This window comes from Cebus imitator, unplaced genomic scaffold (assembly GCF_001604975.1).
Source record: "Cebus imitator isolate Cc_AM_T3 unplaced genomic scaffold, Cebus_imitator-1.0 Scaffold737, whole genome shotgun sequence".
NCBI classification, from domain to species: domain Eukaryota; kingdom Metazoa; phylum Chordata; class Mammalia; order Primates; family Cebidae; genus Cebus; species Cebus imitator.
The window spans coordinates 812,704-837,197 of NW_016108052.1; the positions used below are offsets into that span (position 1 = coordinate 812,704).

The 24,494-nt window shown below is 47.6% G+C and overlaps 1 protein-coding gene across 2 annotated transcripts in view; it reads left to right on the forward strand.

Moving 5' to 3' along the window:
- TBC1D2B (TBC1 domain family member 2B) overlaps positions 1–24,494 on the forward strand; it is a 79,257-nt gene that overhangs the window by 48,830 nt on the left and 5,933 nt on the right. For both annotated transcript variants that reach the window (XM_017519333.2, XM_037735169.1), the window contains exons 5-12: positions 1,539–1,783; positions 2,486–2,866; positions 8,987–9,097; positions 10,187–10,380; positions 12,957–13,451; positions 16,979–17,096; positions 22,282–22,467; positions 23,679–23,800. In XM_017519333.2, coding sequence (XP_017374822.1) covers positions 1,539–1,783; positions 2,486–2,866; positions 8,987–9,097; positions 10,187–10,380; positions 12,957–13,451; positions 16,979–17,096; positions 22,282–22,467; positions 23,679–23,800 — 1,852 coding nt within the window. The remainder of the gene's footprint in view (positions 1–1,538; positions 1,784–2,485; positions 2,867–8,986; positions 9,098–10,186; positions 10,381–12,956; positions 13,452–16,978; positions 17,097–22,281; positions 22,468–23,678; positions 23,801–24,494) is intronic.

Consider the following 24,494-nt stretch of genomic DNA (forward strand, 5'->3'; position numbering starts at 1 on the left):
CCTCAGCCTCCTGAGTAGCTGGGATTACAGGCACGCGCCACCATGCCCAGCTGATTTTTTGTAATTTTAGTAGAGACGGGGTTTCACCATGTTGACCAGGATGGTCTCGATCTCTTGACTTCGTGATCCACCCGCCTCGGTCTCCCAAAGTGCTGGGATTACAGGCGTGAGCCACCGCGCCCGGCCTTCCCCTCTCCATCTCTTAAATTCCTGCTACTCCCTGCACCCACTGTCAGCTGGATTATTTTAAATTTTAAACATTGATCCATTGCATCTGCAAATGCTTTAGTATGTATCTCTAAGACATAATGACTCTTTTAAAAAAATTAGAACCACAACTTATTTATTATATTTATAGTTATAATAAATCCTTAATGTTATTTAATTCCTTCATTGTTCCCTACATGTCTGCTTACAGTTGGTTTCTTCAAGTGAGGACCCAAACAAGACCCACACATTATATTTAATTGATGTCTTCTTAGGTCTCTTTTTGGTGGCTTTTTTCCCTTCCCAGATTTGTTGAAGAAACCAGGTCTTCATGCTGAGGAGTCTCCCACATCTGGGTTTGCTGATTGTATTTCTGTGGGGTCATTTAACATGCTTTCCTGTATACTGGCAGTCAGAGCCGAGGCCTGCCCAGATTCAGGGTTGACTTCTGGTTGGACAGGAATGGCGTTTTGGTGGGGAGGTGCTGCGTGCTTCCTATTGCATGGCATCTGAAGCCACATCGTGTCTGGTTTCTCTCTTATCATATTAAGATGATCAAGGCTTAGGGTTGTCAATTCTGATCCATTCATAACCTTCTCCGTCAGCCTTTTACCAGATGCTTTTAACAGTCATTTATGATCCTAGATTTATTTATTTATTTATTTTTGAGACGGAGTCTTGCTCTGTCACCCAGGCTGCAGTGCAGTGGCGCAGTCTCAGCTCACTGCAACTTCCACCTCCCGGGTTCAAGTGATTCTCCTGCCTCAGCCTCCTGAGTAGCTGGGATTACAGGCACGTGGCACCATGCCCAGCTAATTTTTGTATTTTTAGGAAAGATAGGGTTTCACCATGTTTCCCAGGCTGGTCTTAAACTCTTGACTTCAGGTGATCCACCCACCTCGGTCTCCCAAAGTACTTGGATTACAGGAATGAGCCTCTGTGCCCGTCCACAATCGTAGATTAATTCATTAAGAGAATATTGATGTTTTAAACATGAAATAATAAATAATTTTGAAATTCCACCTTATACCTAGTTCTCACAAAAATGGGAAGCCAAGGGTGCTTAGTATGTCTTCGTTTTCCATTAAAAGTGATCCTCCGATAGAGTCTTCCAAGGAAGGAGCCAGTGGGGGGAATGAGTCATCTTTGGCTGAAGCATGTTGGTTACTATCTAGAATGTGGTGGGGGCAGAGTCATCAGTCTCCTCGGGTTCTCAAAGTGGGGAATGCCAAACTCCTTTGAGGATGATTTGTGAAGGTGCTTTATTTTGTTATAGTTTCCAAAAGGAAGATGTGGCTTGTATTTAAAACACAAGTTTTCTTTTTGTGTAGGAGTAGCTGGCTCAGGGTTCCCCTTTGATTTTGGACGTAACCCTTACAAAGGAAAGCGCCCTCTGAAAGACATAATTGGGTCGTACAGAAATCGTCACAGCAGTGGTGATCCTTCAAGTGAAGGCACACCAGCCAGTGGCAGTGGCAGCATCAGCGTCAGGAAGCCAGCCTCCGAAATGCAACTGCAGGCCCAGAGCCAGCAGGAAGAGCTGGAACGGTTAAAGAAAGACCTATCCAGTCAGAAGGTAACTTCTTCTTCTGGCTTCTGTCTTACCCCACATCAGCAGGCCAAGGGCGGGAGGAGTGAAGCCCAATCTGTGTTTCCCTGAATCTTTCCAGGGACAGCTTTGTTTCCCAAAAGTTGCTTTTCCCTGGAGGTTTCATACTGCCGGGGCCGTCATCCTAGGCGTGGCTGCTGTGCTTGATCATTGGTTCAGAGGTGTTTATATTTGTAGGAGGGTGAAGAAAGGAGGACTTGGGAGGTTGCTGTCTGCACCTCCAGCCAGTCCTGCCCCAAGACTGAATCTCCCTAAACATAGTTTCAGCCCAGATTTCTTTAACAGTCGTTAAGAAGACTTTCTGCATCAACAACAGTTTCCTGAGCTGATCAGTTCTAATTACACTTAACTGTTCAGCAGTCCAGTGACCTCTCAGAGCACAGATTTTTTAATACCCATGAACATTTACTGGACACCATTGCTAACTAATTACAGTGGGCAAGTCCATTATTTCCTGTTTCCTATTACTGTTCTCTACAGACAGTCTTTATGAAATAAATATTTTTTTTCTATTTTTGAGATCCTTCAAGAGGAAGTTCAGTATTAAAATGTTTCCAGTAAAGTTTCTACATTTCCTCAAATTCTGACAATTGCTCCATGTCATGATTTGTGCTTTTCCTCCTCTCCTCGCTCTCCTCACCTTAACTCCGTTCTCCTTTCGGCTCCCAGGAGCTTGTTCGGCTGCTCCAGCAGACAGTCCGGTCATCCCAGTATGACAAGTATTTCACTAGCAGCCGGCTCTGCGACGGGGTCCCAAAGGACACGCTTGAGCTTCTGTACCAAAAGGATGATCAGATTCTGGGCCTCACCAGCCAGCTGGAGAGGTTCAACCTGGAGAAGGAGAGTCTTCAGCAGGAAGTGAGGACGCTGAAGAGCAAAGTGGGCGAGCTCAACGAGCAGCTGGGGATGCTGATGGAGACCATCCAAGCCAAGGATGAGGTCATCATCAAGCTCAGCGAGGGCGATGGCAGCGGGCCTCTGACCATGGCACCCGGCTCCCCTTCCACTGCGCCTGTTGGCAGGGACCAGCTGGAACTGGACAGGCTGAAAGTAAGAGCAGGGCAGGGTTTCTGGTAATTGGCATGAGAGACCACCAATGTCACCCTAGAGGCCAGGCCCCTGAGCTGATTGGTGTGATGGCAGAACAGTTTCACACCCTTTTTTTTCCCCACAAGTGTAATAGGACTTAACATCAAATAATCGTTAATTTTCTGTGGAGCTTCCTTGGAAAGGAAACCCTTGCTGCTGCTTGGAGCAGTTTCAAATCTTTCCCCTCACTTGCTTTCGGGCAACTGAGACTTTTCTTTCTGTGTATACCACCCTGAGGACTTCATTATCCTGTGTAACATATGGTGGCTGTTTCTTGCCCCTCCTGTGTACATGAAAGCACACACAAACTTAATTTGTATAGCTTGCTGCAGAACCTAGTGGGTGCCTGGTTTGGGGCATTGTTCCCAGCAGCTGTTATAGGGTTAGCTGGGGAAGCAGACTCCAGCTTCCAAGCAGGCCTGGGAAGAGGGGGCCTCTTCAGAGTCAGTGCCCCCAACACCCAGGGTGGGAGGGTCCTGACACTTAGAAGGAAGCGTCCCTCTCTGGGATAGCCCTCAAGGTGGGAGGCTGTTTCCTGAACAGAAGTGACTCTCCTAGTCATGCCTGGCGTGGTGACCAGCTGATGCGGTGGGAGGAACACACAGCACTTGTGGGGGGGTGGCAGCCTGCATTTCTCTTCTTGCTGGTAGAGAAGCCTGCTGGTCCAGAGGGGAAGCCACAGGGAGGATCATGACATTCTTGCTGCCACCAGCTCTTGAGACTCTGTTGGAGAGGTTTCAGATGGACAAGTGGCCCCCAGGACATGGGGTATCAAGTATGGCCCATTGACCCCAGCCGACCCCAGATGTGTCTGTAGCTACTGGTCTCACCTAGCCCCAAGGCGTCCCTTACCTGGCCCCCTTCTTCTTGCAAATAATGTGTCTCCAAGGGTGTTTGGCTCCAGATGGAGCATGTCCTTGGAGGACAGAGGTTTGCTGCTGTCCAGGTTGTTACTGAGCATTTGCTTCATGCTTAGCAGTACTTTCAGGCATTGTCAATGCATTGAGTGAGAGAATGATGGGCATGCCAGGGACTCTGAAGATAATTCCAAAACAGAAGTAAAAACACGAATCGTGGCAGCATGGCTGGAGTAGGTACATGGTCCCCATAGCGACCACTTCTCATTGACAATACCCATTGGATATGTGAGGCCAGAGGATTTATGAATGTGAAAATCTAAAACAACAATAGAACCTCTGGTCTCAGTACTTGATGCTTAGACGCCTACTGTTTAAAAAAAATGGCTGGCCAAGCGTGGTGGCTCATGCCTGTGATAACAGCACTTTGGGTGACCGTGGTGGGCACATTGCTTGAGCCCAGGAGTTTGAGATCAGAGTAGGCAACATGGTGAAACCCCTATCTCTACAAAAAAAAAAAAAAAAGCCAGGGATGGTGGCCTGTACTTGTAGTCCCAGCTACTCAAGAGGCTGATTGCTTGAGCCCTGGAGAGTGGAGCAAGGCTACAGTGAGTCGAGATCCTACCACTACACTCCAGCCTGGATGACAAAGCAAGACCTCATTGCGAGAAAAAAAAATACCTTTTTTTTTTTTTTAAAAAAAAATAAGAGGTCTTGGTTAGTGTTGCCAGTAGAAGCTGTTTTTTTTTTTTTTAATGTATACAACATTGAATATACGTGACCGTAAATATATACCCATCAATAATACACATTTTGCGATTACTTAATGAGGGCAGAAATTTTTATTTTCATGTACTTATTTATTTATTTTTTTGAGACAGGGTCTTGCTCTGTTGCCCAGACTGGAATGGAGTGGTTCAATCCCAGCTCTCTGCAGACTTAACCTCCCCCACTCAAGAAATCCTTTAGCCTCAGCCTCCTGAGTTGCTGGGACTAGAGGCTCACGTTACCAAAACTGGCTAATTTTTGTATTTTTAGCAGAGACAGAGTTTTGCTGTGTTGCCCAGACTGGTCTTGAACTCCTGAGCTCAAGTGATCCACCTGCCTTGGCTTCAGAATGCTGAGATTACAGGCTTGAGATCCCGCCCAGCCAGCAGCTGAAGTTCTTATTTTGCAAGTGTGTCGATTTCTGTAGTGTATAGAACAAAACTATAGTGGTGGGTTTCCAGGGCATGCGTGGCACTCAGCAGTGGGGAGGCGTGTGGAGCAGGTTTTCCCGGGGAGTGAGCTGGGGTGGGTGTGGAGTGCCTGCTGGCTGTTGAGACTGTGCAGCTCCTTCTGGAGACAGCCAACCGAGCTGATCAGGATACAGTCAGCATAGGAGGCCTGACGCCAATCAGAACAGGACATTCCCTTCCCTTCTCCTCTTCATTTGCAGCATAATGGGTGGAGTGGTTTTGAATCTACATGAAGTTTTGTTTCTCCAACATTCCTCAATTTAACAAGTTTAACAGTTTTTTTTAACAACTTAACAAGCCTGTGGCTGCAAGACATCACAACTTTGAGGTTAAGTGGCGACAGCTGATGAAGCAGCTGAGGAAGCGGCAAAGCCGTGGTTGGGTGGATTCCAGGGAGACAGTTGAGGCCGGCCTGGGTCCGTGGCCTCATGCTTTCTGACACTGCCGTGCTATTGCCAGTGCTGAGAGTCCCTCTGCGGTGCAGAAGGTGTTCACACCTCATGCAGGGCTCCTCTGCCGTGGCACTGGGAGAACTGGAAATGCTCCAGGGAGAAAGAGGGAGCACTTTGACAGAAGTGGGTGTTCTCCAGTGTGTTCTCTCATAGCCCTTCAGCTCTAGACAGGATGCGGATGAGGACGAAATATTGATTCGTTCTTCTGATTCCAAATTTAAAATGTCTAGCTAGAAAAAATATGTATATTTAAGGTATATTTATTTAAAGTATATTTTTGTGTATTTTTAAAGATATGTTTATATATCTTTTTTGTTATTGCTGTTCTTGACCAGTTTTCATGCTTTATTGTCAGTGGGTGTGGCCTGTAAAGATTTCCGCCATTGGGATTTGCTAACTTTTCTTGGTGTGGTCTAGTGCATGGTTACTTTTTGTTCCTATAGTTTTCTGAGGCAGGAATAAACATTGCTCCCAGGATTTTGCCACCCTAGTGATTTAAGGCATTATTTTTCCACGTTTCCTTCCAGTCCTTTTCTATGTTCCTGTAATTCTTTTGTTGTTGAAGTAGATGGACTTCCTTCTTGTTCCGTTCAGCATATGGCCCCAGCACTTCCATGTTGCTGTCATTAGCGACTTCAGGATTGTCCATCCTTTGGTTATGTTCATCCTTGTCTTTCTTCCTGAGTTTGCTGTTCCATGAGTGCCTCCATGCCTGCACTTCTTCAGCTCATCTATTTATCCAGCCAGCTGTGTGCCCAGCCTTTTACTCTGCAGGGGTACACAGGCACTGCAGTCCTGGGCCCCACAGTTTGATTTAGAGGCACAGACAGAAAAGCAGAATGACAGCTGGAGCATGCACCAGGACGGAAGGGGATGTGAAACAGATGGGGTGACGCTTTACATTGAGCATGGCCCCTGGAGCCAGCCCTGGTTGGATTCAAACCCAGATCGCCATGTAGCACCTCTGACTTGGGCAGGTGACTGCATATCTCTGCCTCAGTGTGTTTATCTGTGGAGCAGTGCTTATTTTCCTTATAGGTATTGTAAGGGTTACAGGCGGTAATCCACATAGCGCCCTCCCTCACGCAGTGGCTGGCTCCTCATGGGGTCTTCACTGTTGGGTGTTGTTATTGCTGTGGTCGTCATCATCATTCTAGAGAAAGTGTCCATAGTATAAATAATCAGGACTGACTGAGACTGTGACACAAATTTTAAGTTAAAGACAGACGTGGCAGCTGATGTTACTTGCTTCCATGACCCACTTTGTGTCACTCAGTCTCTGTCCGTCACTGTTGAGTGTTTTCAGTTGCCCTCCAGCCCGCCTTCCTTTGGCTGCCCTGCCTTTGAGTAATGTGTTTGCTTAATGTTTCCAAATATGAGACCTTTGGCCAGGTGCAGTAGCTCACACCTGTAATCCCAGTGCTTTGGGAGGCTGAGGCAAGAGGATCACTTAAGGCCAAGAGTTTGAGACTAGCCTGGCCAACATAGTGAGTCCCCATGTCTACAGAAAAATTAGCTGAGTGTGGTGGCCATGCCTGTGGTCCTAGCTACCCAGAAGGCTGAGGTGGGAGGATCACTTATGCCCAGGAGTTCAAGGCTGCAGTGAGCTATGACCATGCTACTGCACTCTAGCCTGGGCAACAGACGGAGTCTCTCCCTGTCTCTCTCTGTCTCAATACAAAGTCTCACTGCATCACCAAGGTTGGAGTGCAGTGGCATGATCTTGGCTCACTGCAAGTGATTCTCATGCCTCAGGAAGGGTAGCTGGGACTACAGGCGTACACTACGATGCCTGGCTAATGTTTTGTATTTGTCGTAGAGATGGGGTTTCACCATGTTAGCCAGGCTGGTCTCAGAAACTCCTGTCCTCAAGTAATCCTCCTGCCTTGACCTCCTAAAGTGCTGTTATTACAGGCATGAGTCACCATGCCCCGCCAACCTTGTTTCTAAAAAAAAAGAAAGGAAGTCCAACATTCATTTCAAGTACTTGTCATTATGTGGTCTTGCTGAGGCTGAGTATGATGCCTGTAAACATTCTAACGGGAGTCAGGGACCTGAGACCATGGAGCTAAGAGCCCACTGGCCTGGCTCTCAGAAGTCTGATTTGCAGCCTAGACAGTAATTGGGTAGCCTTCTATGGCTCAGTTCTTCACCTCAAAAATAAAGATGGTGAGAATGACTGCCTAAGAGTTGTGAGTTTTAAACAAGATTAGGAATCCCACGTGCCTACCACAGGGCACCTGTAAGCCGTCGCAAGTGCTCCATAAATGTTAGTGATTAAAGGGTCTGTTGAATTATTTTCAGTTCTTCTGCATTTTATGGGGGAGCAGTATAATCCTGTGGTAGTTTCTTGTTTGGCCATGGGGAATTTCTGTAGCTGCGTCTCTGGGGAGTGGCAGCAGTCTCCTGCCTGAGGCATCACAGGAGTCTGTCTTGACTACCCTGGCCTGCCCTTTGAACTGTCTCCAACATAATTTCTTCTAGGATTGGGAGATCAGGAACCTCACATACCAGCCTGTCACATTATAAAAGAAAAATAATTAGAAGCAGGGAGGGGAAAGGGGGCACATTTATAAAAGACTGCATTTGTAAAGAACGTTTGGAAGTCACTGCCTCAGAGGTGATTCTGATTAGTATCCTTAGCAGCTTCTTCAGTTCATTGTTTTTATTATTAGGAGAGTCAGAGGAAGTTTCCGGAGCTTTAGTTTCAGTGTTTTACATGAAAATGCCTCGCCCCCTTGCTGCTTTGCTTTCTCTTGCTGTTGGCTCCTTTCAGTTTTCTTGCTTGTAGTTTCAAGGCCTGAAGCCAACCTGACATCTGCCCCGGCCCGACCTGCCCTCAAGTCGGACTCGGCAGAACTCCTCACCAGCTTGTTCCGTTCTTTTAGAGACGGAAAGCAAATAGGCAAAGGTTAGCAAGTGGCCAATTTAGGGGAAGGCTATATTGTGTCCGTTGTACTTTTCTTTCAACTTTTCTGTAAGTTTGAAATTTTTCACTGTTGAAGAACATTTGTTCTCTTATGCGCCTAACTCATTGCAGGTTGTAGGATTTGTTATTAAAAGTGATTTTTAGTTAAAGGCTTTTGTATAAGCGTGTAGCCTTTTTTTTTTACATAAAATCGATGTGATGATTATAACCTACAGAAAATATGTTCAGTTTCTCTAGTTTAAAAAAATGTAAGGTATTGCTTTTATTTTTACCACCTCAATAAATATGGAATATGGATAGATAAAATATTTGCATGCATATGGGAAGCAAATCCTGTTTATTTCTCCTATCATCAGTTGAGAAAAACTACCACCATTAAATAAGTATTTTCCCCATCTCCATTGCACCAGTTATGCCAGCCGGCCTTCTGCTGCCAAAAAGATTAATCAGAAAGTGCCTGTTAACAACTTCTAGTTCTTTAGAACTTACTCTAACTTAGCAAGGCTATTTGATTGGTGAGGCAGCAAGATGCTGACTACATAGGGTAATTAATTGGTCAATATTCAACCGATGTGAATTCAGGGATTTTTTTTTTTTTCTAACAGGATAATCTACAAGGGTACAAAACCCAAAACAAATTTCTAAATAAGGAGATTTTGGAACTCTCAGCTCTACGAAGAAATGCAGAAAGGAGAGAGAGAGATCTCATGGCGAAGGTGAGTCAGGATAGATGGATTCTGTTACCTGGGGGAAGTAAGGTAAGGAAACCATTAAAAACAAGCATGCTTTACAAACCAGTTCAAATCTCAGGCTCAGAGAGATGTGGTTGCTGATACCAAAATATATTTGAAATATATACAATACACAGAGCTATGTAGTCTCATTTTATCTCTGATGAAGACAAAGATAAATGCCCTGAGATGTGGCTTTTTGACATAAACTGGGTAAGTAGGAATGAGAATCTACAGAAAATATGTTCAGTTTCTCTAGTTAATAAAAAAAACATAAGATATTGCTTTCTTTGTCTGTTACCTTTGTTCATAAGCATTTTTAATGGATTTTGAAGAAAACAAAGTATATATTTACAAGGTCCCCTAAATTAAGGTACTTTGGGTTTTGATTTATGCTGTTCAGTTTTGTATCTATGGAGATGGTGAGGTTAGTGCCTCCTCGGTGAACCCAATAGGGTTCGTGTGAAAGTCACGTATGATTATGGCTGGAAAGGGCTTTGCACAAAGTGTAATGGGATCATGAACATTTCAGCTGTAATCAAATGACACTTGTCAACAGCTGTTATATACCTGACACACTTTTTTGAACAGAGCTTGAAGCATCTTCCCAGACCTTATTCCTGGATGTTTTCCAGGGTATATTTGATTTGTCTGATAAGGTAGCAGATGGGAGCTAGTCCTGTATCACAGAGTACTAAGACAGAATGGGTATAGCATGGAGTGGCCACCCACGGGCCATCTGCCAAATGGCACCGAGCTGGACCTCAGTAATCGGCATGTAGCCTGTAGCCTGGTTTCTGCTGCTCTCTCCACCTCTGTCCACAGGTGATGCATTTGTTGGCATCATGAGGTCTGATAACCAGCACCCCTTCCACAAGGAAGAGAGGCACCCACTGCAGGCCATTTTAAACATGACAGGTGGTCTGTGATATAAATTAATGTATTGTCTTTGATACAGTCTGTCTCTGGCTCACTCCCTAGTAGTTTTAGGTTTGTCATTGAGTGGTTGAGTGCGTAAAGATTGCTCTTCCTGTTTCTCTGTCTTGATTGAGATAACCACCACATTCTCTGCAGTATTCTAGCCTGGAAGCCAAGCTCTGCCAGATAGAAAGTAAATACCTGATATTGCTCCAAGAAATGAAGACACCAGTATGCTCAGAAGACCAGGGACCCACCCGGGAGGTCATAGCCCAGTTGCTGGAGGACGCACTGCAGGTTGAGAGCCAAGAACAGCCAGAGCAAGCATTTGTGAAACCTCATCTTGTCAGGTAAAGGTGCTAGTGACCGTTGGGGATAGTGCATCCCATTTCTGAAGTCCCTTTCTCACAGAGAGCAGTACACAACTGTGCGTCTCATTTGGTGCTCACAACAAATGCTGTCAGGTCAGCAGAACAGATAATGTCTTCATTCTCCCATAGAAATCAAGTCATAGAGCTGGGACTCACCACAAGTCTTCTAATTGCAAGATCTATTTCTCATGTAAGTGAGAGAACCTTCCTTCTGATCCTTCCTTTCTCTAGAAGGAGCCAGTCTCCAAGGAATAGGAACCTTCTCCTAAAACATAGCCCTACCCACAGGTGGCTCAATAGGGGGCCCCTAAATGAAGAACTGAGCTTATACACACACACACACACACACGCACGCACGCACGCACGCACGCACACACACAGCACCTGCCTGCATTGTTTGGGCTACTCAGATGACAGTTAGAAACAGGCTCAGCAAGTGCCCGACACCATCGTTTCTGAACTCTGTTATGGAGGTCTGCCATGTGCCAGGAACTGTGCCAAGTGTTTTATGTGCAGGGTTTTACTTAATACTCAGTGAGGTGGGTGATTTTATGCTCACTTTACAAGTGAGGAAGCTGGGTTTGGAGGTGATAGAACTTGCCCAGAGTCACTCAGCGTGTGAGTGGCGAGGACAGGCCCTCAGCCTGGATAGTTGGGTTCCCAGGTGCAGAAGCGCCCCCTGTATGCTGGGCATTGGGCTTTGCTCGTCGTGGTGGCTGTTAACCCCTGCAAGCCCTTGGAGCACTTCGGAAGGTGTTGTGTGGTGTTCTTGTGTAAAAGCGTTCCGTGCTCTTACTATTTATGTCGTATGTTCAGATTTTATGTATAAGTAGAATAACCATGTATATTGGTTTATTTTCAAGTTTTTCCTATGAAAAATTTAAAATATACAAAGAAGTAGACAGAATCATGTAACATATCCCCCTGTGTGCAACTAACTGGAGCAATTATTAATGTTTTGCCAATATTGTTTCATCTTACCTCCTGACTCTCCACAGTTTTTTTCTGGAATATTTTAAAGCAAATGTCAGATGTCACGTCATTCTACCTGTAATCACTTCAGTGTGTATTCCTGACTGATGATACCTTTTCACATACCAATCCCAGATACATGTCATTTTGAAACTTAACTTCCTTCAACATTATTTTCTGAAATGATCCATGTTGATACAAGTTGCCCCTGAGCTATCTTTTTTAAGAGATGGGGTCTCACTCTGTTGCCCTGGCTGGCCTCAAACTCCTGGGCTCAAGCAGTTCTCCTACATCAGCCTCCCAAGTAGCCGGGCCTACAGACGCCCGCGACCAAGCACGCTTACCTGTTTCATAGAACATCATTGTGTGAATCTGCTGCAGAGTCTTTATTCTTTCCCCTCATGGAGGACCTTTAGTGTCTTTCCATTTTTCCCTTTTACAGTGATGCAAGGACCAGTCATGGCCCCTATTCCCCTGTGCCCACATGAGAGAGTTCCTCTAGGGTGCAGGCTAGAAGTGGAATTCCTGGTGTATAGAAAATACATACCTTTATCTCTGCTACATCTGAGTTCCAAAGTAATTGACACTCAGCAGCAGTGTGTGAAAGGCCTTTGTAGTTTTCTTTTAATGGTACAACAAATTATCATTAACATAATGGCTTAAAACAACACAAATTTATTGCCTCATAGTTCTGTAGGTCGGTAGCCCAACATGGGTCTCACTGGATTAAAATACAGGTTTAATTAGAGGCTGCTTTTCTTTCTGGAGGTTCTGGGATAGTTAATTTCCTTGTTCATTTCAGTTGTTGGCAGAATATAGTTTCTTGCAGTTGGTCATGGGACTTGGTCCCTGTTTCCTTGCTGGCTGTCAGATGTGGTTGGCGGCTTCTAGAGCCCCCTGCATTCTCTGGCCTGTGGCCCCTTTTCCCATCTTTGGGGCAGTAGATCAGGTCCAGCCCCTCTCATGCGTCCCATCTCTCCTGCCTGAGGTTTCTGACTGACTTCGTATTCAGGCATACCAGATATCCCAGATAATCTTCTTGTTTTAAATTCTGTAGTCTTAACTGCATTAACATTCCATTAATAACATTCCTATTACCATGTAACGTAACAGAGTCATAGGTTCCAGGACCTGGGACGTGAACATCTTTATCCCTAATAGCTTATAAATACATTCTTCCTTGTTTTTTTTACCCTTTGAAATGATATTTTAAAGCATAAAGTTACACATATGTAGCATATATATGATAAAGAAACATACACACACATTAATGTAGCCAAATTTATCAATCTTGTTTTTGTGCTGTTGACTGCGTTTTCTTCCATGCTTTTCATATTTTCAGTTTTAAACTGAAATATGAAAATAGTAACAAGAAGAGATCTAATTTAATTTTTCGTTATAGATAGCCAGTCGTCCTAGCTTTATATACTCAGAAGTCGATTATTTCCTTACTGCTTTGAAATGCTTTCTCATAGTGCAGTGTACCATGTGTGCGTGGATTGGCTTCTAGGCTATTTCTATTGCGTTGGTCTTTGTTGCTAAACCTTTGTCATTTTAATTTTTCCTTTTGTGTTTACCAACAGTGAATATGATATTTATGGGTTCAGGACTGTACCTGAGGATGATGAGGAAGAGAAGTTGGTTGCCAAGGTCCGTGCATTGGACCTGAAGACCCTCTACCTGACAGAAAACCAGGAAGTCTCCACTGGGGTCAAGTGGGAAAACTATTTTGCGAGCACAGTGAACAGGGAGATGATGTGCTCTCCAGAATTAAAAAACCTGATCCGTGCGGGCATTCCCCACGAGCACCGTTCCAAGGTATGGAAGTGGTGTGTGGACCGTCACACCAGGAAGTTCAAGGCCAACACTGGGCCTGGCCACTTCCAGACGTTGCTGCAGAAGGCGCTGGAGAAACAGAACCCGGCCTCCAAGCAGATTGAGCTGGATTTGCTGCGAACTCTGCCCAATAACAAACATTACTCCTGCCCCACCTCAGAAGGCATACAGAAGTTACGCAACGTCCTCCTCGCCTTCTCCTGGCGGAATCCAGATATTGGGTACTGCCAAGGCCTAAACAGGTGGGTGTGCGGCATAAAGTGTTCCCATTTGCCATTAGGCAACTTGTAGGCACCCGTGCTGCCTGGCAGCTCCCTCCCTTCCTGGTTGGCCAAGAAAACTCAATATTTTGAGAGAAAAAAGCAGTTGCAGCAAGTCAGTTTTCACGACACAATATCCCCACTTCTAGAAGAACTGACGGAAACAAACATGCTTTCAGAAATTATGAACACAGAGATAAATTCATTTGAAACTATAGGAGTCTCATATTTTCTGTTTGTTCTCATCACACTCGGGTTTTGATCAGAAGTTTGATTTTACTAGTTTAACTACATGGAGTGGAAATTGGTGGTCACCCCTTGTTTATGCAGTCTGCAGGATCTTTTTGTGAATCAAGAAGTCACCCCAAACTGTTATTCAACCAATTAAAACTTAGCCCTTGATGAACTTAAACTTGTTTCCTTTTAAACTAGAATCTTTAATCTTGCATACTTTCCTACTTTCATAGGCAGAGGATGCCGAAAGGCCTCTCACACTTTCTTGGTGATCCAGGCTCATCCTCCTGAGCTGTGCAGGGATGGGATGAGGCCTCGGGAGGACTGCGGTCTGCTCCCCACGAAGCTCCTCCCGTCACTGGACTTGGCTCTGTCTGCTCCTTACCCGGCTGGCACGCTTTCTGCTTACTGCTGTCCTTGCAGTTGTCCATTTATATCGCTCTCTGAGTAATGAAAGTAGGTAACCAAGCTTGTTAGAAATATGGATAAAGGTTGAGTTTGGTGGCTCACACCTGTAATCCCAGCACTTTGAGAGGCCAAGGTGGGGGGATCACTTGAGTCCGGGAGTTTGAAACCAGCCCGGGCAACATAGTGAAACCCCGTCTCTATAAAAAAAAATACAAAAAATTGGCTGGGTGTGGTGGTCACGCCTGTGATCCCAACACTTTGGGAGGCTGAGGCAGGTGGATCACCTAAGTCAGGAGTTCAAGACCACCCTGGCCAACATGGCGAGACCTCTGTCTCTACTAAAAATACAAAAATTGGCCAGATGTGGTGGCACATGCCTGTAATCCCAGTTATTCGAGAGCTGAGATAGGAGAATCGCTTGAACCTGGTGGGCAGATGTTGCACTGAGCCAATATCGCAGCTACTACTCTTCAGCCTGAATGACAGAGTGAGACTCCATCTCAAAAAAACAAAAACAAAAAATTAGCTGGGTGTGGTGGCATGCGCCTTTAATCCCAGCTATTTGGGAGGCTGAGGTGGGAGGATTGCTTGAGCCCAGGAGATGAGGCAGCAGTGAGCCACACCACTACACTCCAGGCTGGACGACAGAGTGAGACCCTGTCTCAAAAAAAAAAAAAAGATACGGATAAAGTAAGAATGAAAAAGCTCTGCATTGTATCGTAGGAATTCTGTAAGCCGTGCATGAGCTGGAGTTCTCAGTGCTGACTTTTGTCCTGGCTGCCCGCAGGCCCTTTTGCTCCTGCACCATGCCAGGCATTGACTTCCATTTCTATTTGTGTCTGAAATGGAGTATTACAGGAAGAAAGGGTTTAAGCTGGAATGATATTTGGTTAAAACCTGAAACCAAACGGTTTCCAGGAAGTCATTGTCTGTGGTAGTGAGGGTCGGGCAGCCCCTCTGTGTGCCCTCAGAAAGTGAAAGGGACTATGGCTGCTCCTAGACAGTCTCCATTTTAAAAAGCCTGCCTAGTAAAACAGTTTTGTTTTGCATAAATCCACCATTCACATTGGATACTCAATCTGAGAATTCCTGGAAGCTGGAAACCCCCGAAACTAAGGGTCCTGGTGAGGACCTGAGTGTGCCCATTTGGGGTACGGTAATGCCCATTTATCTGGCGTCGTCATGGAATCCATTTTTTCCTACATAAAAGACACTTCCAGATAATTGAAACTTTCTCTCTACACTTCCACTGGCCCTGTCACCATTAAAACCTCTTAATTGTGACCATTTTATAACCATTTTATGGGACTTTTTCTTCAAAATAGTTTGTATGTGTCCATGCCTTCTGAGCACCCAGAACTTTAGCAGGACAGCTGTAGCCTTGTCTAGATGATTGTGATTCGGGCCTGTCACCTGGAGTATTGGTGATTTCAGTGATGTCCTCAAAGGCTCTGCTCTGTCTCCTGGCACCATCGAGTGCTGTGGATTTGGTGTCTGTGCCTGTGTGTGCTGTTTTTCTCTCGTCTGCCTCTGCCAGTGGTCACCTTTTTCCTTTGTGTCCCATCTCTGCCTACTTGAGACGTCTCCTTCCCACCTATCCAGGACTTATTTACTCATTTTCCATTTAATTTGAGATGAGTTCATTATAGGATTTCTTTTTTTTTTTGAGATGGAGTCTTGCTCTGTTGCCCAGGCTGGAATGGAGTGCAGTGGCGCGATCTCAGCTCACTGCAACCTCTGCCTCCCAGGTTCAGGTGATTCTCCTGCCTCAGCCTCCCGAGTAGCTGGGATTACAGGCACACACCATCATGCCCAGCTAATTTTTGTATTTTTAGTAGAGACAGGGTTTCACCATGTTGGCCAGGCTGGTCTTGAATTCCTGACCTCAGATGATCTGCCCTCCTTGGCCTCCCAAAGTGCTGAGATTACAGGCATGAACCACCACGCCTGGCCCATTATAGTTTTATCTAAGGAAAAAAATGGTAAGAAATGGCTTCAAGGGTTTTCCCATGAGTGTTGCTCATAAGCTTCGTGTCATGGGCAGAGGTTTTGGGTTTCAGCTGAGAAGAGGGAGGCCTTTCTCTCATTTCTTCCTTTCCATGCTGCTGCTCCAGATACCCACTTGGAGCCATACCAGGGCTACTGATGAGTACCCTCTTGTTGAGTGACAGCATGTAAATAGCTGACCCCAGTTTCTGTTATGAACAACATAGCAACTGAGTTCTTCTCAAATGATGAACTCAATCAGCTGCATTCGCAAAATATTATAATGAAACTTTTTTTTTTTTTTAAATGAGGCTGGTTGATCATTAGGAAACAATTTCATCTTTGAACAAAAACCAAATGAAAGTGGGGGAAGGTAGCTTTGCTTCTCAAATTTTAGGAAATGCCTCATTTGCAAAGGAACACTTGCTCTTTTTTCTTTCTTTTTTTCTTTTTCTAATGAGGCAGGGCCTTGTTCTATCGCCAGGCTGGAGTGCAGTGGTGTGATCATCCCTTACTGTAGCCTCCGCCTCCCGGGCTCAGGTGATCCTCCGGCCTCAGCCTCCTGGGTAGCTAGGACTACCAGGTGTACTTCACAGCTCCTGGCTGATTTTTGGTTTTCGTTTTTTAGAAATGCGGTCTTGCTGTGTTGCCCAGACTGCTTTTGAACTCCCGGCCTCACATGGTCTTCCTGCCTTGGCCTCCCAGAGTGCTGGGATAATAGGCATGAGCCATTAAGCCAGGCCCTCATTATTCTTTATTGTTGAACTAGAAATGGTTTTGGCCATGAGAGAGAAAGTGGCTTAATGCAGACGGTGTCTGTGGAGACTGTGGTGGCAGCAGTCTGTGCCTGGGTGCTCATCTTGTCCTCGCTTTGCTTGTAGGTTGGTGGCAGTGGCCCTCCTGTACCTGGAACAAGAAGACGCTTTCTGGTGTCTCGTTACCATAGTGGAAGTTTTCATGCCTCGAGACTATTACACAAAGACTCTTTTAGGATCACAGGTAAGTTTTGAAAATTCTGTGCTTCAGTCGCCAATGTTAGAATTGCAGCTGAAATGTGACCTGAATTAAACCTGTGGTTGGGGTGCGGTGGGGGGGCTTTGTGTCCGTGACTTCAGAGACTGATTCTTAAAGATGGCAGGGCTTGTCTCAGACTTGCCCCAGTCATGGCCTGCTGTTTGTGACTGAAGGCCGGGTTGGGCTCATTCAGCCCCCTGGGAACCAGCAGACAGACCCATCGTGCAGGCCGAACGCTGTGTTCATTGCTCTGCGCCTTCTTCCCCAGACGCAGGCTCACCGGCAGGCTGAGTCATAATCTAGGCGTGGTTGGGGATGGGTATGTTAGCTCAGGCTCTCAAGAAGCAGATGCTGGGGTGTGATGAGACAAACCAGAGACTTCTGGGGGGAACCGCTGTGGAGGACAAGGGACAGAGAAGCTCCAGCCCCAGGAAGGAAGAAGGATGGGGAAGAGAGTCCCAGACCCTGTGCAGTGGCCACTGAGCAGTCCTGAGGAAGTCTGGGAGGGGCCAGTGGGGCCCCGTCAAACCAAGGATGGCGGCCAGGCACCCGCCTCCAAAGACGGGCTGCATTCGTGCCGCCGCCGCACCCATGCCCTGCAGCCGGGGACCGATGCGGTGATGCACCAGAGGGGCAGCGGCAGGGCCTGCAGTCACCTCCCACGGGGGATCTGAGTGGCGCATTTCATGCCTTCCACACCTGGAGTCTGATGTCAGGGGTGACATGGGCTGGGAGAGCCCAGTGTTTCTGTCTTTGCTTGATACAGTCCTGACCCTGCACCAGACCATTGGCCCTTTGTGTCTTCCCTGGGCTGGGCTGGGCCTGCTGCCAGCACTGGCTTCCCCATAGGCTGGCCCTTGGCATGTGGCACCTCAGGCACCTTCCGTCTTAACCACAGCTGTGCCCGCATGTGCCCGTTCTGTCGCGTGTCTCTTCTCCAGGTCTGTGCCCCCGCCTGGCCTGCCTGCCCACAGCCTCTCCTTGCCCTTCTCCTGCACTACCTGGTGTTGTGAGGCCTGGCCCTCAGGCCAGTAGGAGGCGCTGGCTGGAGACTGGAGGTGGCAGGAGGGGCTGAAGGGGTTTCCCCGCCCATCGCAGGCACTGCCTCTGAAGGTGGCTTTGTCTCCTTTGTGCCCAGCTCCTGTCTGGTGGGTCCTCTGTGCCGGCAGCTGATCCCACCTGCTCCCTTCATCTCTCCCGCCAGGGTGGCTTTCTGCCCTTGCTAAACTCTGAGCTGCCTCACCGTCAGCTGTTTGGCTTCTCAGCTTTTCTGTCACTGGTGTGACCAACCCCTGGATGACATTCCCTCAGCAACACCTATTTAGAGAGACTTCCGTTTTCCTGACTGAACCCTGAGCGGGTGTCCTTTGCATTTGCATTTCTGCCTTTGGGGGAAAGGTGGTCATTATTGCCTCTGCCTGTGCTCCTCACCTCTCCAGCTCCCCAGGCTGGAGACTCAAGCCGTCCTGGACTCCTGCCTCCCTCTCCTGTATCCCCGTCACCACCATTTCTAGTGCTGCCACCTGCCCCAAGGCAGGCCTGCTGCTGTTCCCGCTGCTCCAGCGCAGGCCTCCGGGACAGTGGCCACCGGACCGGATCATCCTGTGTGCCTGCGTGTCCTCCAGCGAGTCAGTGGTACCTGAGGGCCACTGCCCTGTCTTCCTCTTAGTATTCCTGGCACCCCACACAGTGAACATCTGAACTTACATGAGCTACTCTGCAATCAGGGAAAGGGAACTGGCATCTACTGAGCCTGGCCCGGTGCCAGCAGCTGTATGTCTGCACAGAGCCCTGCACGTCTGCACAGAGCCCTGCACGGTGGAGCCCAGTGTCCCCATTTGACTTAGGAGAAAACTGGGAGTTGAAGACATTAATAAGCAACTTGCCTGATGGGCCGAGCTGGGGTTTGAACTCGGGCCTCCGTAGCTCTGGGCCTAAGCTCGCCCCTCCCTGCCCACTGCCTCCTAGAACATCACGGGAGGATGGCTGAGTTGGAGCTCTGGCCTTCCCGGAGGGTGGCTTTCGCCACAGCTGCCCCCTTCAGGTCTCTGCCCCAGTTTCACTGATATCAGTGGATCCCAGGGGAAGCTCATTTGGTCTCCCTGTGATCACTTTATCTGCTAATTACCCCAGAAATGTATTGTTTGGTTGCATTGGTGTGTAGGAAATGAGCAGCAACAGGAAGAGGCAGTAGTCAGTCGGGTGGGATTAGAGGTCAATAAAGGACGTTTTGTGAATTCATGGGCACTTGAAAGCTAATAGCTTTCAGAGATTCAAATACAAAATATCAAGTGACTCAGTGTTTCAGAATAAGAAAAATGAAGCATTGCTCTTTCTCAATTCCATTGAGGTGTGGTCAAGCATATCGGTCAGGAAATTGGGCAGAGGGTCACATGTGGTCAGGTCACAGCCCAGGCCCTACACCCTATGAGCTGTGTAGCTTGGTCACATCATTTAACATCTCTGTGCCTTAGTTTCCCATATGTAAGATGAGAGTAGTATTCCCCTCACATAGCTTATTTGAGGTTGAATTCAGATGACGCATTAAAAAAGTTTAATGCTCAGAACATTGTAAAAACTGAGTAAAAGTTGGTAATACAGTTATAGGGGAAGACCTGTTTTAAATGTCTGGATTTAACATAAAATTTGCATCACTTTGTCATATAAACATAAATGTGAATTCTAAGGAGGCTTTTCCCCCCTGACTGTACAAGTAATAGATGCTCACTAAAGAGAAGTCAGGCAATGTAGAAAGATGTTAAGAAGAAAATGAAAGGCCAGGCGTGGTGGCTCACGCCTGTAATCCAAGCACTTTGGAGGCCAAGGCGGGCGGATCACCTGAGGTCGGGAGTTCAAGACCAGCCTGACCAACATGGTGAAACCTCGTCTTTATTTAAAAAAAAAGAAAATGAAAATTACCTGTTATCCTACCAGCTAGAGAGAACCATGGTTAGCATTTTGATCTCTTTCCTTTTGCTCCTCTTCCCTGGTTCATATAGGCATTCAAATTGAGAGCACAGTGTATCCTGACTGGTTCACGTTATAGCATGAGCATTTTCCCATGTCATTTTATACTTTGTAGGCTACCATCCTGCTTGGTGGCCTAATATTCCATCAGGTGGTGCTAGAATGTGTTTAATCACCCTCCCATTTATCAATGGGCATTGTGTAAGGCTGCTGGTAGAATGCGGGTAGCTTTGTGTGTGCTGTCAGTCCCCAGCACTGGGCTTTGCCAATCACTGTCAAACTGCCTCCTGCCAGAACCAAGTGCCCGAGCCCCATGCGCACTGCTCCTGCAGTCTGCATGCTTGTCAGCTTTTCCGTTCATTCCATCCTTTGAGTGCATGTTCTGTGCCAGGACCTTACGAGGCGCTAAGGACACAGAGATAAATGACACAGTCATTCCATGTCCTCCGGAGCTCAGTGGGGGAGGGAGCTTGAACAGAGGCCAGAGCGTGCCCTGGCAGCCGGGTCCACACCAGCCCTCCACCAAGCACCCAGGCAGCCTCAAGAGTGAGACACAGTCTGCCGCCTAGTTGGAAGAAGAGATGTGTACCAGGATCTTCTGCCACGTCAGGGCCAGCTGATCGCCCCTCCCTCTTGGACGTCTTTCGTGGGATCCTCCAGGCAGAATGAATCACGTCATCATCAGCTGGTCTTACAGTGAGCTCTCCGTCTCCCTTGCCACTTTACAGCTCCTTAAAGTCAGCTCCTGGCTGGGCATGAAGTATGGGAAAATACGTACAGTTGACCCTTGAACAACATGGGTTTAAACTGCATGGGTCTACTTACATGTGGATTTTTTCAACCAAACACAGATTGAGAATACAGTATTCACAGGATGTGTGAAACCCTCTTATACGGAGGGCCAAGATGTCAACTGCAGGACCTGAGTGTGCTGTGTGCTGCAGGGGGTGGTCCTGGAACTAATCCCCACATACAGCAAGGGACAACTGTGGTTGTTTTTCACACTATGGATGCTTACTAGGTTGGTACTAGGTTTTTTTTTTTTTCCCCATCGCATCCAATTGATTAGAATTAAAAGCATCAAAGTGTAGTCTACTGTGTGAGGTTAAGTATTGTTTTGTGAAACATTGGTTTCTGTTTTATACGTGTGCACGCTGGTTCGTGTGGACTGGGTGATGGCTGAAGATGAATGTTTTTATGAGTCACAGACAAAGGCTGGGAAAGCCGCTGGCTGACAGGATGGTGTGTTGACTCCTCAGTGTGACATGGGGCCTCTGTGGCCTGCTTCCACCAGGCTGTGCCGCCTCACCTCCTGGCCCTCTTGCCTGGAAGCCTGAGATCTGGCCACAGGAGCGGTTTCTCCTCGGGGCTTGGCCGGGACCTGTCCGTGGCACCACAGAGCGGTATGAACACGTCGTGACCCAGGCCTGGCCGTGGTTGGAATGACCCATGCGTCCGGCTTTCCCCTCTCGTCTTTTAACTCTTTGAGGTCAGGGTTGAACCTTAGTCAGCGCTCTGCCCAGCACGGGCCCTGTGCCTGACAGCAGCAGTAACCAGGTATTGCTCTTCTGTCATGCGATGGGTAAAAGAAAGGTTATTAACTGTTTCCAGATGAAGCACGAGCCGTTTAGAGCATAATATGCTAAAGGCCACCCAGCTAGTAAGTTGTAGAGCTGAGATTCAGACTCAGGTCCATGTGACTCTAGAGTCCTCACCCTCCCACTGCACGTACCGCCCAGCAAATGCTTGTTGAATGGACGTGGTGAAGCTGCTTCCTCTTTGGGTCAAGAGGAAGCATCTTGACTCCCATCTGCCCGGGATTCCAGTTTGTGGCCCTTTGTGTCAACGTCTCCTGTACCTACGTGAGGACTGGCAAGGCCGACTGTCCCACCTGCTCCTTGCAGCGACCTATTTCCCAGGTGTTTTGAGTACAGGAGTTGGTTCCAGGTTCCAGATGCCCCACTCCCATTCCCTGTGGAGAGCGCGCTGTTGAGCAGACACTCAGTTTGTACGTGCAGTGCACGAGGTCAGCGCTGCTGGAACGTGGCGTCTGGCTCTGCGATGGGTCCTGGAGCACGTTTGGAACAGCTGTGCTGCTGTCGCGTGGACCGCACCCCCAGGCTGTCCAGTTGTGCATCTGCTCGTCGGCTTGCCCGGTGTCCTGGCAGGCCCCATACGCTTCTGCCCTTTGTTCCCTCTCCAGGTGGACCAGCGGGTGTTCAGAGACCTCATGAGTGAGAAGCTGCCTCGGTTGCATGCCCACTTTGAACAGTACAAAGTTGACTACACGCTCATCACTTTCAACTGGTTTCTGGTGGTGTTTGTGGATAGTGTCGTTAGTGACATCCTCTTTAAAATATGGGACTCTTTCCTTTATGAGGGACCAAAGGTGAGTTCTTTTAGCTCAGCTAGTTTTAGATACACATGCTTGACGACTATTGGCAGCGTTGGTGGCGGTAGAGTGGCGGGTTCACCTTGTGAGGGTTACCACAGTGCCCAGGGGATTTCAGCACAGCGTGCACTAGAGCTGGGTCCAGGGTATCAGGAAACTGTAGTCATTGGTTCATTTTTCAGAAACAGTCAACCCGCACCAAGCCCCGTGGTAGGCGCTGGGAGCTGTGGCTTGTGGTTTGAGCCTGAGTCTCACCATCTGTCAGACGGCTGGTGGTGCTGCCCATCGTATGGAGGAGGAGATGGAGGTCTAGAGAGCTAATCAGCAGGGGACCAGGGGCACGGGCTTCAGAGCCTGACTGCCCATGAGCCTCCCACCCGCTCTGTTGTATACTGTTTAAGAATTGGTTTTTGACTAAGGAACATATTTACATATTAAACTCTCATCATATAAACAGGGGTATGTAATGAACTGGAGGCCCCCCTTGTCTTCTAGTTACTTTTCTCCATTTATTATATATCTTAGCCGGGCACGGTGGCCTGTGCCAGTTGTCTCAGCTACTTGGAAGCCTGAGGCGGGAGGATCATCCGAGACCAGGAGTTCAAGTCTATCCTGGGCCAGAAAGCAAACAAAATAAGAGAAAGTACAGGCTGGCACAGGCCCTTAGATATAGGGAAGCAGTTTGTTCCAAAGCTGCTTGAACTCCCGAGACTCCCAGGCATCCATTTCCTCTAACCTCTAACATGCACCAAACACAAATCAATTAAAAAAAACCAACCTCTCCCATCTTCAGAAGCTCACTAGTTGGGATGGAAACTGCCTCTGTAGGTGGGACTTTCTAAGAGTTTCAGAATCAGAAAAGCTTTGTTTTGGTTTTATTTTAAAATGATTTCTTACGTTTGTTCGTTATGCTTTATTGATCAGAAATGCTAGCTGAGAATGAAAGGATTCCACAGACATCTCCATAAGGAGATTTTTGGTTTGGGCTGATGTGTTGCTGAAAACCACCAGAGTTTGTTTTCCTGTCATAAAGGAGTCTTGGCCTAGCCAGCGAAAATTGCCCCTTGGACCAAGTGTCTGTCCCCAGGGCGGGGACTGTGCAAGTCATGTCCCCAAGTCCCCAGGGGAGCCAGCACTGCTCTGGAGTCCAGCCTTGTGCTTGGACCCATAGGTTTTTCCACTGATAGATGTCCCTGTTCATCCCACAGGTTATTTTCCGTTTTGCCCTGGCACTTTTTAAGTACAAGGAAGAGGAGATCTTGAAACTGCAGGATTCGATGTCCATATTCAAATATCTCCGCTCCTTCACTCGCACCGTCCTCGATGCTAGGTGAGTCCTGGGGAGGTCTCAGATGTCAAGGAGAGCAGGAAGCCTGGCCCCTGCCTCCTTGAGAGCAGTCTGTCCTTGCTGTCTTCAAACTCAGAGCCATCCTGGATGTATAGTGTGGGAGAGGGTGTTGCTTTCCAGGGAAAAGAAAGAGCAAGCGGTGTGAGCCCCAAGTAGCCTTACGAGGGAGGAATTTAGATGAGGATTCTGTCCTTTATCCTACAAACATAAATCCCCACAACCAACAGCAATCGTTTCATTTGTCTGGAAAACATGTACTGAGTGCCTACTGCGTGGCAGGACCTGTGCCGGGCACTGAGGATGACAGGTGGAGAAAAAGGCCTGTCCTGGAAGCCCTTGCTGGGGACTCTGTTGTACGTCATTTGATCAGTGCTGTGGTAGAGGGTGCCCAGGCCGGAGAAAGGCTGAGTAAATTGGGCAAGGGCAGCGAGGAGACAGTCTGGGGACAGGTGTCCTTCAGGAGCAGCGCGGAGCTGTGGGGCACGTGTATTTGGGGAAGCGTGGTGGCGGCTGAGCCCGGCTGGCGCCGATGTGGCTGGGCCGCAGCAGAGCTGGGCTGTCAGGGCGCTTACAGATTTCACTTAGAACTCGAGGCTGCATCCTCAGAGTTCTGGGAAGTCACTGCAGGGTTAGGCAAGAGACGCGCAGGTCAGATTGGGGCAGGACTGGTGGCTGT